Source organism: Cibotium barometz, chromosome 19 (genome assembly GCF_041138505.1).
Source record: "Cibotium barometz isolate CiBa-2024 chromosome 19, ASM4113850v1, whole genome shotgun sequence".
Classification (NCBI taxonomy): domain Eukaryota; kingdom Viridiplantae; phylum Streptophyta; class Polypodiopsida; order Cyatheales; family Cibotiaceae; genus Cibotium; species Cibotium barometz.
In genome coordinates, this window is record NC_141064.1 from 42,755,875 (window position 1) to 42,769,902 (window position 14,028).

At 44.9% G+C, this 14,028-nt stretch overlaps 2 protein-coding genes across 3 annotated transcripts in view; one reads left to right on the plus strand and one right to left on the minus strand.

Annotated features, from left to right (window-relative positions):
• The window catches only part of LOC147628625 (uncharacterized), a 72,419-nt gene that overhangs the window by 4,269 nt on the left and 54,122 nt on the right, over window positions 1–14,028 (plus strand). The window lies entirely within an intron of this gene.
• On the minus strand, window positions 1,648–2,770 carry LOC147628627 (uncharacterized). Its single transcript, XM_086814068.1, has one exon. The coding sequence runs from the start codon at window positions 2,768–2,770 to the stop codon at window positions 2,078–2,080; it is 693 nt and encodes a 230-aa protein (XP_086670194.1). The 3' UTR covers window positions 1,648–2,077.

Genomic DNA, 14,028 nt, shown 5'->3' on the forward strand with positions numbered 1-14,028 from the left:
GCCGGTCCGCCGGTCGGCCGTTTTTCCACCGTTTTCAGTCCCGTCGGCATTTTCGGTCCTGACTCCGTCAAGGTGGGGAGGGCATCCCCCGGGGCACTTGGCACCCACGCAACCCCACCCGCACCCGGGAAAGGCCTACGTGCCTACCCGGTGCGTGAGTGCGTTTCTAGGGTACCTACCATGGGTCCATGTAAAACCGGTCTATGGACACATAAAGCGGTAATTCATTCACAAATAACCTGGACTTACTCAGACACACAATCACAGAATCCTCGCTCCCTCGCTCAACAACACATAGGCCCCGAAGTCCGGCGCCCCTTGCGGTATTTCTTTATTGTTAAAAGGTTGGAAAATACAAAGCACAAGTGCAACAAAGCACTCTACTTGCATCAGCTGTGTTTTACAAATTTTGGGAGAAATTTGCCAGCATAACTGTACTAAAATTGTTCCATAACATCTCAGAATGAGTCCCAACTGAGAGGCTCACTTCCATAGGCATCAGGCTACCCAATGGAGTCCAAAACATCACAATTCAGCTTGCTGTAATTTTCTGCACAGACCTGTTTTCAGCTCTGTTTTCAGCCCAAAATAACCCTTGTACTGTCCTGGAGGACTTTAGCAAAGTTCTACTGCATTTTGGCATCAACCGGGCAACATAACAGCCCAAAAACAGCACCTAAACAGTGCTGAAACAGCATTGTATTGAAGAGGTTATTACCCTCTTCTGTCCCTGCTTTGGTGTAGGAACTAACTACACCGGTTCCTGTTCAAGGAGGCAACTAGCCTTTGCATATAAGCATGAAATTCACACAAATGTACCTGATTTTATCTGATGAGAGCATTTCCATAGTCTGCAAGAGAGAGAAAGAGAGAGAGAGACTGGGGGGAGCAAGCTCAACCCTCAATTCATGAGTTGTAGGGCAAGGGAGTGCACCACAAATGCTGGTTTTCCTGCAACAATCCACCATGATGGCTGCAAATGAGCCTCCTTTTGCCCAAATTCCCACGCTTCCCTCTTCTCAATGAGGAAAATGCACATAAATTTGACACTTGGCACATTTTTAAGCCTTTTCCACATGCAATCTTCCAGGCTAAAAATCTCCTGACTGGTTCACATTCTCACAACAGTCCTTTGTTAGCTTTTGGTCCCCTTGACATTCCGAACAAACTGACGCGAACACTTTTCAATTCCGACATTGCCAAAAATAGCAGTTCCCTAAATTTTAGGGATGATGTCATCTGCATTCCTTCTGGTCTCCTGACCATCTTTGACCACTATGGTCACTTCTGAATTTGCTTAGAATTCAAGATACATTCACATTTCGGTGGCGGCCACTTACTAGTGTAAACTGGCCTATACCCTCATTCAGTGGCCATGTCCTGGACACTGTCCTTCATCTTTCAGTGCCCATGTCCTGGACACTGTCATTCATCTTTCAGTGCCCATGTCCTGGACCCTGTCATTCATCTTTCAGTGCAGTTCTCAGGCTTAGCCAACCACTGGTCGAAAGTCCCACTGGCTGACCCATTCTGACATTGCAATGGCCCAAGCCCTTCCAAGAGATCCCGGGGGAAAGCAACAGCAACCAAAGAGAAAGAAAAGAAAAATATATATTTATAAAGAAATGTAAATAAGGAAAACAACTGCAAAAAGTTTCACCTCCTGGTGACATACCCCCGTCTTGAAAGAAGCAAGCGACCTCGATTGCAAGTCAACATGCAAACGGATGACACAGGACGATCACCGAATTCCCCAGGTGATTAGTGTCATCGCATGTATCTCCTGCCAACGGATGACACGGGGCGATGATAGGAATTCCCCACTACCATTTGTGCCATCGCAGGTTCAAGCCTTTCAAATACATGTTTCCGGATGCAACACAGGGCGATAGCATATATCTTGTACTATTAGTGTCACAACATGTAAATCATTCATTTGAAGCGTAACAGATACAACTTCAAAGCACTGAAAGTTCATTCATTGATTAAGTCATTGACAACAAATGTCAAAACTGTACATTGGCAAACATATAATACAAATGTACAGGTCATTCAGAATTCAGCTTCAAAAAGCATATTAAACCACTGCAGGTTCTAACAGGAAGGCTTCCTTGTAAAGTTGCATCAACTGAGGTGAATCAACCAGTTCAACCTCATCCATCCATTTAGCATCCATTGGTGAATAATTTCTGAATTTCACCAAGTATCTTCTTGCAACTTGTCCTTTCACTTTTCTGTCTTTATGGGCCAGAATCTGCTCAGGAACCAGAATTTCATCCAATTCCTCCACTTCAGGCTGTTCCTCTGGCACCATATCTTCTGGCACATTGCCAATAAATGGTCTCAACAGGCTCACATGGAATGCATTGTGGATCTTCCAAGTGTCTGGCAATTTCAGCCTGTATGCTACATCACTTATCTTCTCTGAGACTTGGAAAGGACCATAATATCGCATACTCAGCTTAGGAAACAGACGTTCCCTGCCCTTTATTTTTCTCAGTCGTGCCTTTTCAAAACGCAATAAGACCCAGTCATTCTCTTTAAACAAGAGCTCTCGACGATGCATGTCAGCAGCTCTTTTCTGCTTAGCTTGTGACTTTTCCAAGGCATATTTGACCTTCTTATACGCTTCTTGCCATCCCTCAACATACCGATCTGCTTCAAATATCTTATCCTTTGTCTGCAGAATGGGAGGTACTTTCTTGCCACCTTCAACAATTTCAAAAGGCGCCTTGCCAGTTAGAGGAATGCACTGTATTGTTGTAAGCATACTCTACTAATGGCAAATAATGCTCCCAAGTTGCCTTATGTTCTGACACATAACATTTCAACAGATCCAAGACAGTAGAGTTAGCCTCTTCAGACTGTCCATCAGTTTGAAGATGAAAAGAAGATGAGAATTTCAAGGTCGTGCCCATATTCTCAAACAATGCTTTCCAAAACAAGCTAGTCATCCTTGGGTCTCTGTCACACTGACAATAGACTGTGGCATACCATGGTATTTAAAGATATTCTGCATGAAAATCTTAACCATGTGCTCTGGTTTAATCTTCTTTCTAACAGGAATGAAGTGTGCCTGCTTACTGAATCTACATATTATAGTCTAGATTCCATCATTCCCTGTCGTTGTCCTTGGAAGATCAAAAATGAAGTCCATGGCAATACTTTCCCATGGTCTCTCTGGAATAGGCAGTGGTTGCAATAACCCAGGTGCCTTTTGTCTATCAAACTTGACCTTCTGGCATACTAGGCAAGATCTGACATAAGCATCAAGATCACGTCTCAAAGCTGGCCAATAAAAGAAAGTCTCAACCGCTTTCACTGTAGCATCAATGCCTCGATGTCCAACATACGGTGGAGCATGACTTTCTAGCATTACTTTCAGCCTTAACTGCTTTCACACATAGCTTTCCATGCATCATGAGAAAGCCGTCTTTCAGAACATAGTGATCATGATGTTGATTATTCATTAGCTGCTCATAGATTCTGGAAAAATCTTCATCACTGGCATACTGCTCTTTCATATCATCCAATTCCTGGTGATAAGAAATAGAAACAGCTGACACTTGTGGTTTGCGAGACAATGCATCTGCAACCACATTCTTCTTGCCTTCCACATGCACTATCTGAAAATGGAACATTGACAGAAAATTTGCCCAGTGCATGTGTTTCTCTGACAACTTTGCCTGTGTGAGAAAGTATCTGAGGGTCTGATGATCCGTTTGCACAACAAAATCAGCACCAAGCAAATAGTGTTTCCAACTGGTAAGTGCATGGATCACAGCTAGCAGCTCTTTCTCATAAATCTGATAGTTCTTCTCAGTGTCAGAGAGTATTCTACTCTCATATGCCACGACTCGGCCATTCTGCATCAAGACAGCACCAATGCTGTTCCCACATGCATCACACTGCACAACAAATGACTTAGACAAATCTGGCAATGTCAACACAGGATCTGTAGTCATTTTCTGTTTCAGGCATCTAAATGCTGATTTCTCTTTATCTGTCCATTGCCATTTAATGGCCTTCTTTTCAAGTGCATGTAACGGTGAAGCAATCTCTGCAAAATGCCTTACAAATCTGCGGTAGTAAGAGCATAAGCCAAGAAAACTGCGAACATCATGCACAGTCTGTAAATCTGGCCATGAAACGATTGCTTCAATCTTAGCAGGATCCATTGTGACACCATCCTTTGATACAATATGCCCAAGGAAGTGAATTTCTTCCAGAAAGAATTCACTCTTCTTGCCATTAATGAGCAATCTGTTGTGTTTCAGCTCATTAAAGACTGCTGTTAGATGGTCTCTGTGCTCCCCTTCACTCTTTGAATAGACTATCATGTCATCAAAGAATGTGCCCACAAAGCTTCTGTAAGGACGGAAAATTCTGTCCATCATTCTGTTAAATGTGGCAGGAGCATTTGTCAATCCAAAGGGCATGACTAAGAACTCATAGAGACCAAATGTAGTGCGAAATGCGGTCTTGTGCACATCCTCGGGTTTGATTCTAATCTGATGGTACCCACTCTTCAAATCTATCCTGCTAAACATTTCTGCTCCTTGCAAACGGTCAAGAATATCATCTATGCGCGGAATCGGGAATCTATTCTTGATCGTGTTCTTGTTCAAGGCTTTGTAGTCAATACACATTCGCCATGAACCGTCTTTCTTCTGTACTAGTAACACAGGTGAACAAAACGGGGAACTACTGGGCTGAATTAGTCCCTTCTCTAACAGTTCATTAATGATGGGGAGAATCAGCAATTAGGGTTAGGTTAGAGTATTCATGGGAGACATACACAGAGAAGAACAAGGGAGAGAGAGAGTTGTGGGGATAAGTCAACTCATCAATAGCATGAGTGTGTGACTCCCCTATCACACATGTATATTGCACTAGTACACATAGTGCACTTAGTACATTAAAAGTACTAAGTGTACTATGTACTATAACTTATGGGCTTGTACACACTATAAGGGTGGGCATAACGCCTTTACCCCAACAACCTCCCACTTAAAGGCAAAGTGCCCTTAAGTAAAGGAAAAGAAAAATCAGCATGTACATGATAATATACAAGGCCATATCAAGGCTGAAACTGGCCTCATCCAATGCCCATCAAGTGTCTGCAATGAGCAAACCGCTCCGGAGGCAAACTCTTCGTCAACAGATCAGCCGGGTTGTCATCCGTGTGAATCTTAACAAGCTGAATTTGCTTGTTCTCTATCACCTCTCTGATGAAGTGATACTTCACATCCACATGCTTCGTCTTTGCATGAAAGACAGGGTTCTTTGCCAACTGGATGGCACTCTGACTGTCACAATGCAACAATGGAATATCCCCTGTATAGCCCAAATCAACCACTAACCGAGATAGCCATAATGCCTCCTTGCAAGCCTCTGTGGCTGCAATATACTCGGCCTCTGTAGTAGATAAGGCTGTGCACTTCTGCATCCTAGATATCCATGACACAGCACCTCCTGTGAATGTAAATACATAACCGGTAGTAGACTTCCGGTTATCTGGATTACCGGCATAATCCGAATCTGTGTAACCATGCACTAATGCATCCTGTTTGCCAAAGCAAATGCACAAATCCTGTGTGCCCTTCAGGTATCTCATGACACCTTTCACTGCTTCCCAATGCTTCTTGCCAGGGTTGGCCATGTATCTAGAAACCACTCCCACTGCAAATGCAATGTCCGGCCTAGTAGCAACCATGGCATACATGAGACTGCCACAAGCTGAAGCATACGGAATCTTGGCCATATCAGCCCTATCTCTATCTGACTGTGGGTTGTCCATAGCACTGAGTTTCACGCACCAACTTCCAAGTTCCATTTTTATGCAGAGAATCCATCTCTGACTTCATGGCACGCTCCCAAAGAGCCTTGTCTGCCCTCTGTAAAGCCTCTTTATAACATGAGGGCTCCCCACAGTCAGTAAGCATCAAGTAGTCAACCCCTGGAACAAACCTGTCAGGGGCTCTGGAGGGTCTAGTGGACCTCCGTACCCAATGACCATCATTTGCAGGTTGCTGTCCAGCCTGCATATCACCCATTGGTGGCTCCTGTTCCATGCCATAAGGCTGAAAAATCATGCTCGGTATCTCCTCTAACTGTGGTATATCCTCAGGGATATCTTCTGCCATCTCTGGCTGTCCATTTGGACCATTTTCAGCACCATTTAAGGGCTGGTTTTCTTGCTGTAATGGCTGATTTACAGCCCTTTGTTGTTGTCCATGATGTCCATCATGATCAAAGATGACTCTGCCAGGCTCCTGTTGCCTTGCAGGCTCCTTATACATGCATGTTTCATCAAAAATGACATCATTGCTGCGTATGATCTTTCTATTCACGGGATCCCAAAGTCTATACCCCATTTCACCTCTGTCACCATATCCTAGGAATATGCATTTGTGAGACTTAGGATCAAGTTTGGTGCGCATTTCCCTGCGTATGTGCACGTACGCAACGCAACCAAACACTCTCAAGTGCTTGTATGACGGAGGCTTCCCTGTCCATACCTCTTCTGGCACTTTCCCACCAAGCCTCGTGTTAGGTGACCTATTTATAAGGTGAACGGCTGTCATAACAGCTTCAGCCCAAAAACCATGAGGTAATGCAGCATGTGACAACATAGAACGGACCTTCTCCTGTATGGTCCTGTTCATCCTCTCTGCTGTTCCGTTTTGTGGAGGATCATAAGGAGTAGAGAGCTCCCTCTTGATGCCTTTAGCATCACAAAAGTCCTGAAACTGTTTGGACATGTACTCTCCACCATTGTCGGAACGCAAAGCTTTCAGTGTTTTGCCAGTTTGATTCTCAACAAGAGCAACAAACTTCTCAAACACTGAGAATGTATCACTCTTCAAACGAAGAGGATAAACCCACACCTTGCGTGTGGCATCATCTATAAAAGACACAAAATATTTTGCCCCTCCCAAAGAAAGCTGAGGCATCTCACATACATCTGTATGCACAAGCTCTAACTGAGCATGTTTCTGTCCAAGAGCTTTCTTGTGGGGGCACTGTAGTTGCCTACCATATATACAATGCTCACAAAACTGAAAACTTGAAAACTTTAGAGAAGGCAAGTAACCCAAACGAGACAATTGCTCCATTCCTTTGACACTCATGTGTCCCAACCGGCTATGCCACATAGAAATTTCCGGCAGCTCGGTTGCATTTACATTAGCATGGTGACAAACACCTGCATGCATAAAGTAAAGAGTGTCCACCTTAGAGCCTCTGGCAACAACCAGTGAGCCCTTACTAATCTTCCACTTTCCACTACCAAATGTGGTAACATAATCAGCATCATCAAGCTGTCCAGTAGAAAGCAGATTCTTCTTGATCTCAGGCACATGCCTGACATCATGGAGCATAAGCTGTGAGCCATCTGAAAATACAAGCCTTACATCACCTCTGCCAAGAATCTTGCATGCATGGTTATCACCCAAATAAACCACTCCTTCATTGCCAGCAGTATACCTGACAAACAAGTCTCTGCAACCTGTGACATGAAAGGAGGCACCTGAATCAATGATCCATGAGTGCATACCATGACCACCTGTAAGAAGTGAATGGGCATCAAGTGAAGACGTAAAGAGGACCTCATCCTCACTGCCACCTGCATTGTTGGGGTAAAGGCATAATGCCCACCCTTATAGTGTGTACAAGCCCATTCGTTATAGTACATAGTACACTTAGTACTTTTAATGTACTAAGTGCACTATGTGTACTAGTGCAATATACATGTGTGATAGGGGAGTCACACACTCATGCCTCATGAGTTGACTTATCCCCACAACTCTCTCTCTCTCTCTCCCTTGCTTCTCTGTGTATGTCTCCCATGAATGAACTCTAAACCCTAATTCTGGTTTTCTCCCCATCAACTGGTATCAGAGCCCTTAGTGATCCCTCCCTTCCTCTTCTCCTTGATGATTTCTGTCCGAAGTCTGTTCTGGTCGTATCCTGCTTCCATCAACTGCTGGTCGCCTGCTTCCATCAACTGATTACGTGGAGCTGGTGAAGCGGTAGACTAGGCAGTCGTAGGCCTTTGTCTATACGCTAGGCGAAAACAGTAGCTGGGAGCGATGGCGTAGAAGGTCGCAGGCAGGCGCTAGGCGTAAAGCCACAAAACTCGTAGCGAACCAACACGGCGAAGCCGTAAGGAAAGCAACGCTGACACGTGGCTGCGAGTGCGCGAAGGTGACGACGGCTGCAACGTCGGCTGGCTGGGCGTTGTGGTGCGGCGAGCGTGGAGCAGAGAACTGAACTAAGCGAAGGCAGGGCGGGCGTCCGTCAGTGTCTGTGCGCGCAAGCTCTCGTTGCTGGAAGGCAGCGTAGCTGGAGCGCGTGGTGTGCGTGGCCTCCCTGCAGTTCGCCTGCATCGACGATGTTGAAACCAATCAACTGGTAGGACGGACAGAGGGTGTACGCCCAACAGTGTGTGAACTGTAGGACGGACAGAGGGTGTCCGTCTGCGGATTTCTCCACACTTCCGACGCCCTGGTCATTAGGCCACACAAGCTTAATTCTTTGGAGCAAGATGGCAGTGCCCAACGGTTCTGTGGAGGAGGCAGAACACCTACCGAATGGCGAGCCAGCACGTGAAGCAAACCCCATTGTCGAATCACTTGTGCAGCACGCCTGAGGAGTCCCTCATCTGCAATCAGATTTCTGCACCAAATTTGCATGCAAATTGAAGAAAAAATCAGAAAATTACAAGGTATTTTCCTCAATTTTTTTTTGGGATTTGCAATTGAGCAGGTACAATTATCAATTGAGCAGGTACAGGTGCCCAATTGCTCAATTTTTGAGCAAAATTGGCAAAATTGGGTGACATTGGTCACAATCAGGATCAATTTGCAGGAAATTGGATGTCGAAATTTGGGGCTTTTGATGTATTTGTGCAATTAAGCACTCATACATGCTGTATGATGTTAAAAATCGCACATTTGGGCAAAATTGCAGCAAATTGCAGCAAATTGTAGTGCAAATCAAGGGGCTTTTGTGCCGATTGAGTTGATTTGCATGCAGGCAATCGCATTTGATGCTGTGGTTAATGTGCTGATGCCTTACAAGCACTCAATGTGCCTGTAAATCAAGGGGCTTTCATGTATTTGATGTATATGTGGCCAGGGGGAAGCATCGTGAACACTCTGGATGCCTTCATGTGCGTCAATGTACCATGCATGATCAGAAAATGATCTCAAATCAAGGGGCTTTTCAAGTTCGTATGCTTGTTGAGCTTGGCAAAGCAGCAGGCAAGACATTTATGCCTTGAATCCTCAAAAATCAGCTTGCAGTCAAGGGGCTTTTGCCCAATTTCTGTTCGGGACTGTTGTATGCAGTGTACAGGACTGTAAAAGTCTGATTTTCACTCATTTGGACAGCCAGGAGAGCATTTATTGCTATTGTACCTGCTGGTACAGATTTGGCACAGCTTTGTGCATGTTTTGACATGGCTGTACACTGTTTTGAGTGACCAAAAGATTCAATTTCAGCTGCTGAAATTGCCGGGACAGGTTTGGTACATTACAGGTGAGCACTTAGTACTGCTGTACAGTACTTTGGAAGGGCAAAAGAGCACATTTAAGGTGCTGTCCAAAATCTGCAGCAACCAGATTTTGGTGTTTTCATCACAAAAAGTGGGAGAAAAGTTGCATTCTTGCTTCCGCAGTGGGAGATAAAGCTTGGGAGAACATTTGTAAGCACTTTGTGTGCTTTGGGTGCAGTGTTTGCACATCTTGGGTGCAGTGTTTGCACATTTGCAGGGAGTCAGGCATTGACAGGTTGCATTTTGCTATGGCAACCACAGGTGAGAGCTCTTCATTGCTTCACATCAAGAAGCTTGAAGGCTCGCATAACTATGATATTTGGCAAACCCAATGCTACAATGTGTTGCTCCAGAAAAAGCAGCACAAGCCTATCAAAGAAAGGGGTGTGATGCCCGCTTCTCTTACTGCTGAAGAGTGGGAAGATATGGATGAGCTGGCAAGATCTACTATCATGTTGTCTGTGTCAGACTCTTTACTTTTCAGCATTCGTGAAGAGAAGACAGCTTGGGGAATGTGGCAGAGATTGCAGGACTTGTATGCCCAACAAAGTGCCTCAAGCAAAGTGTATTGGTTGAAGAAACTCATAGGCCTTCAGATGAAGGAAGGGGCTTCTATGACAGCCCATCTAAATGAGTTTAATGGTATTGTCAGCCAGGTCATCAATCAAAAGTTGGCAATGGACGATGAGTTCAAAGCCACTTTTTTGTTATGCACTTTGCCAGAGAGTTGGGACACATTCAGGACAGCCACTAGCAATTCGAATGCTATGCTGTCATATGCAGATGTTGAGGGTGCTCTTCTTCAAGAAGAGATGAACAGGAAAAACAACTCTGTTGGCAAGTCCAATGCAATGAATGCACGTGGGAGATCCCAGCAAAGGGGGAAAAGCCAAGAAAGGGGAAGGAGCAAGTCTCGCTCCAAAAAGGATTTGGAATGCCATTATTGTGGCAAGAAGGGACACATCAAAAAGCAATGCTACAAAGGGAAAAATGATCAAAAGGAAAAGGGAAAAGGCAAAGACAAAGACAAGGATGAAGCCAAAGATGTAAAGCCAAAGGGCAAAAGTGGAGTCAAGATCGAAGAAATCAATGTGTCACATGCAGGTGGCAGTGAGGATGAGGTCCTATTTACTTCTTCACTTGATGCCCATTCACTTCTTACAGGTGGTCATGGTATGCACTCATGGATCATTGATTCAGGTGCCTCCTTTCATGTCACAGGTTGCAGAGACTTGTTTGTCAGGTACACTGCTGGCAATGAAGGAGTGGTTTATTTGGGTGATAACCATGCATGCAAGATACTTGGCAGAGGTGATGTGAGGCTTGTGTTTTCAGATGGCTCACAGCTTATGCTCCATGATGTCAGGCATGTGCCTGAGATCAAGAAGAATCTGCTTTCTACTGGACAGCTTGATGATGCTGATTATGTTACCACATTTGGTAGTGGAAAGTGGAAAATTAGTAAGGGCTCACTGGTTGTTGCCAGAGGCTCTAAGGTGGACACTCTTTACTTTATGCATGCAGGTGTTTGTCACCATGCTAATGTAAATGCAACCGAGCTGCCGGAAATCTCTATGTGGCATAGCCGGTTGGGACACATGAGTGTCAAGGGAATGGAGCAATTGTCTCGTTTGGGTTACTTGCCTTCTCTAAAGTTTTCAAGTTTTCAGTTTTGTGAGCATTGTATATATGGTAGGCAACTACAGTGCCCCCACAAGAAAGCTCTTGGACAGAAAGATGCTCAGTTAGAGCTTGTGCATACAGATGTATGTGAGATGCCTCAGCTTTCTTTGGGAGGGGCAAAATATTTTGTGTCTTTCATTGATGATGCCACACGCAAGGTGTGGGTTTATCCTCTTCGTTTGAAGAGCGATACATTCTCAGTGTTTCAAAAGTTTGTTGCTCATGTTGAGAATCAAACTGGCAAAACACTGAAGGCTTTGCGTTCGACAATGGTGGAGAGTATACGTCCAAACAGTTTCAGGACTTTTGTGATGCTAAAGGCATCAAGAGGGAGCTCTCTACTCCTTATGATCCTCCACAAAACGGGACAGCAGAGAGGATGAACAGGACCATACAGGAGAAGGTCCGTTCTATGTTGTCACATGCTGCATTACCTCATGGTTTTTGGGCTGAAGCTGTTATGACAGCCGTTCACCTTATAAACAGGTCACCTAACACGAGGCTTGGTGGGAAAGTGCCAGAAGAAGTATGGACAGGGAAGCCTCCGTCATACAAGCACTTGAGAGTGTTTGGTTGCGTTGCGTACGTGCACATACGCAGGGAAATGCGCACCAAACTTGATCCTAAGTCTCATAAATGCATATTCCTAGGATATGGTGACAGAGGTGAAATGGGGTATAGACTTTGGGATCCCATGAATAGAAAGATCATACGCAGCAATGATGTCATCTTTGATGAAACATGCATGTATAAGGAGCCTGCAAGGCAACAGGAGCCTGGCAGAGTCATCTTTGATGATGATGGACATCATGGACAACAACAAAGGGCTGTAAATCAGCCATTACAGCAGGAAAACCAGCCCTTAAATGGTGCTGAAAATGGTCCAAATGGACAGCCAGAGATGGCAGAAGATATCCCTATGGATATACCACAGTTAGAGGAGATACCGGGCATGATTTTTCAGCCTTATGGCATGGAACAGGAGCCACCAATGGGTGATATGCAGGCTGGACAGCAACCTGCAAATGATGGTCATTGGGTACGGAGGTCCACAAGACCCTCCAAAGCCCCTGACAGGTTTGTTCCAGGGGTTGACTATTTGATGCTTACTGACTGTGGGGAGCCCTCATGTTACAAGTAGGCTTTACAGAGGGCAGACAAGGCTCTATGGGAGCGTGCCATGAAGTCAGAGATGGATTCTCTGCATAAAAATGAAACATGGAAGTTGGTGCATTTGCCTGCAGGCAAGAAGGTTTTGCCATGCAAGTGGGTATACAGGCTCAAAGTTGCACCAGATGCAAAGCCAAGATACAAAGCCAGGTTAGTGGCTAAGGGCTTCAAGCAGGAATATGGTGTGGACTTTGATGAGATCTTCTCTCCAGTGGTCAAAATGACCACACTTAGAGCTGTGTTAGCTTTGGTTGCGCATGATGATCTGGACTTGATTCAGATGGATGTGAAGACTGCTTTTCTTCACGGTGATCTCCATGAGGAGATATATATGCAGCAGCCAGAGGGTTATGCAGTGAGTGGAAAGGAGAAGCTTGTATGCAAGCTGAAAAAGAGTCTTTATGGACTCAAACAGGCACCAAGAGAATGGTATCATAAATTTGATACATTCATGAAATCACAGAAATTCAGGAGAAGTGACATAGATCACTGCTTGTACACCAAGAAAGCTTTGGATGGCAGTCTCTTGATTCTCATTTTGTATGTTGATGATATGTTGATTGCCGGGAAATCTCGTAAAGAGATGGATGCCTTGAAGCAGAGGCTGCATCAAACCTTTGATATGAAGGATTTGGGTGATGCAAATCACATCTTGGGTATGCGGATACTTCGGGACAGAAATCAGCATGTGTTGTTTTTGTCTCAGAAGGAATACATTGGCAAGGTCTTGCAGAGGTTCAATATGGACGGGGGGAAGAAAGCTAGTACTCCTTTGCCTCCATATGTGAAACTCAGTGCTATGGACAGCCCACAGTCGGATAGTGACAGGGCTGATATGGCCAAGATTCCGTATGCTTCAGCTTGTGGCAGTCTCATGTATGCCATGGTTGCTACTAGGCCGGACATTGCATTTGCAGTGGGAGTGGTTTCTAGATACATGGCCAACCCTGGCAAGAAGCATTGGGAAGCAGTGAAAGGTGTCATGAGATACCTGAAGGGCACACAGGATTTGTGCATTTGCTTTGGCAAACAGGATGCATTAGTGCATGGTTACACGGATTCGGATTATGCCGGTCATCCAGATAACCGGAAGTCTACTACCGGTTATGTATTTACATTCACAGGAGGTGCTGTGTCATGGATATCCAGGATGCAGAAGTGCATTGCCTTATCTACTACAGAGGCCGAGTATATTGCAGCCACAGAGGCTTGCAAGGAGGCATTATGGCTATCTCGGTTAGTGGTTGATTTGGGTTATACAGGGGATATTCCATTGTTGCATTGTGACAGTCAGAGTGCCATTCAGTTGGCAAAGAACCTTGTTTTTCATGCAAAGACGAAGCATGTGGATGTGAAGTATCACTTCATCAGAGAGGTGATAGAGAACAAGCAAATTCAGCTTGTTAAGATTCATACGGATGACAACCCGGCTGATCTGTTGACGAAGAGTTTGCCTCCGGAGCGATTTGCTCATTGCAGACACTTGATGGGCATTGGATGAGGCCAGTTTCAGCCTTGATATGGCCTTGTATATTATCATGTACATGCTGATTTTTTCTTTTCCTTTACTTAAGGGCACTTTGCCTTTAAGTGGGAGGTTGTTGGGGTAAAGGCAT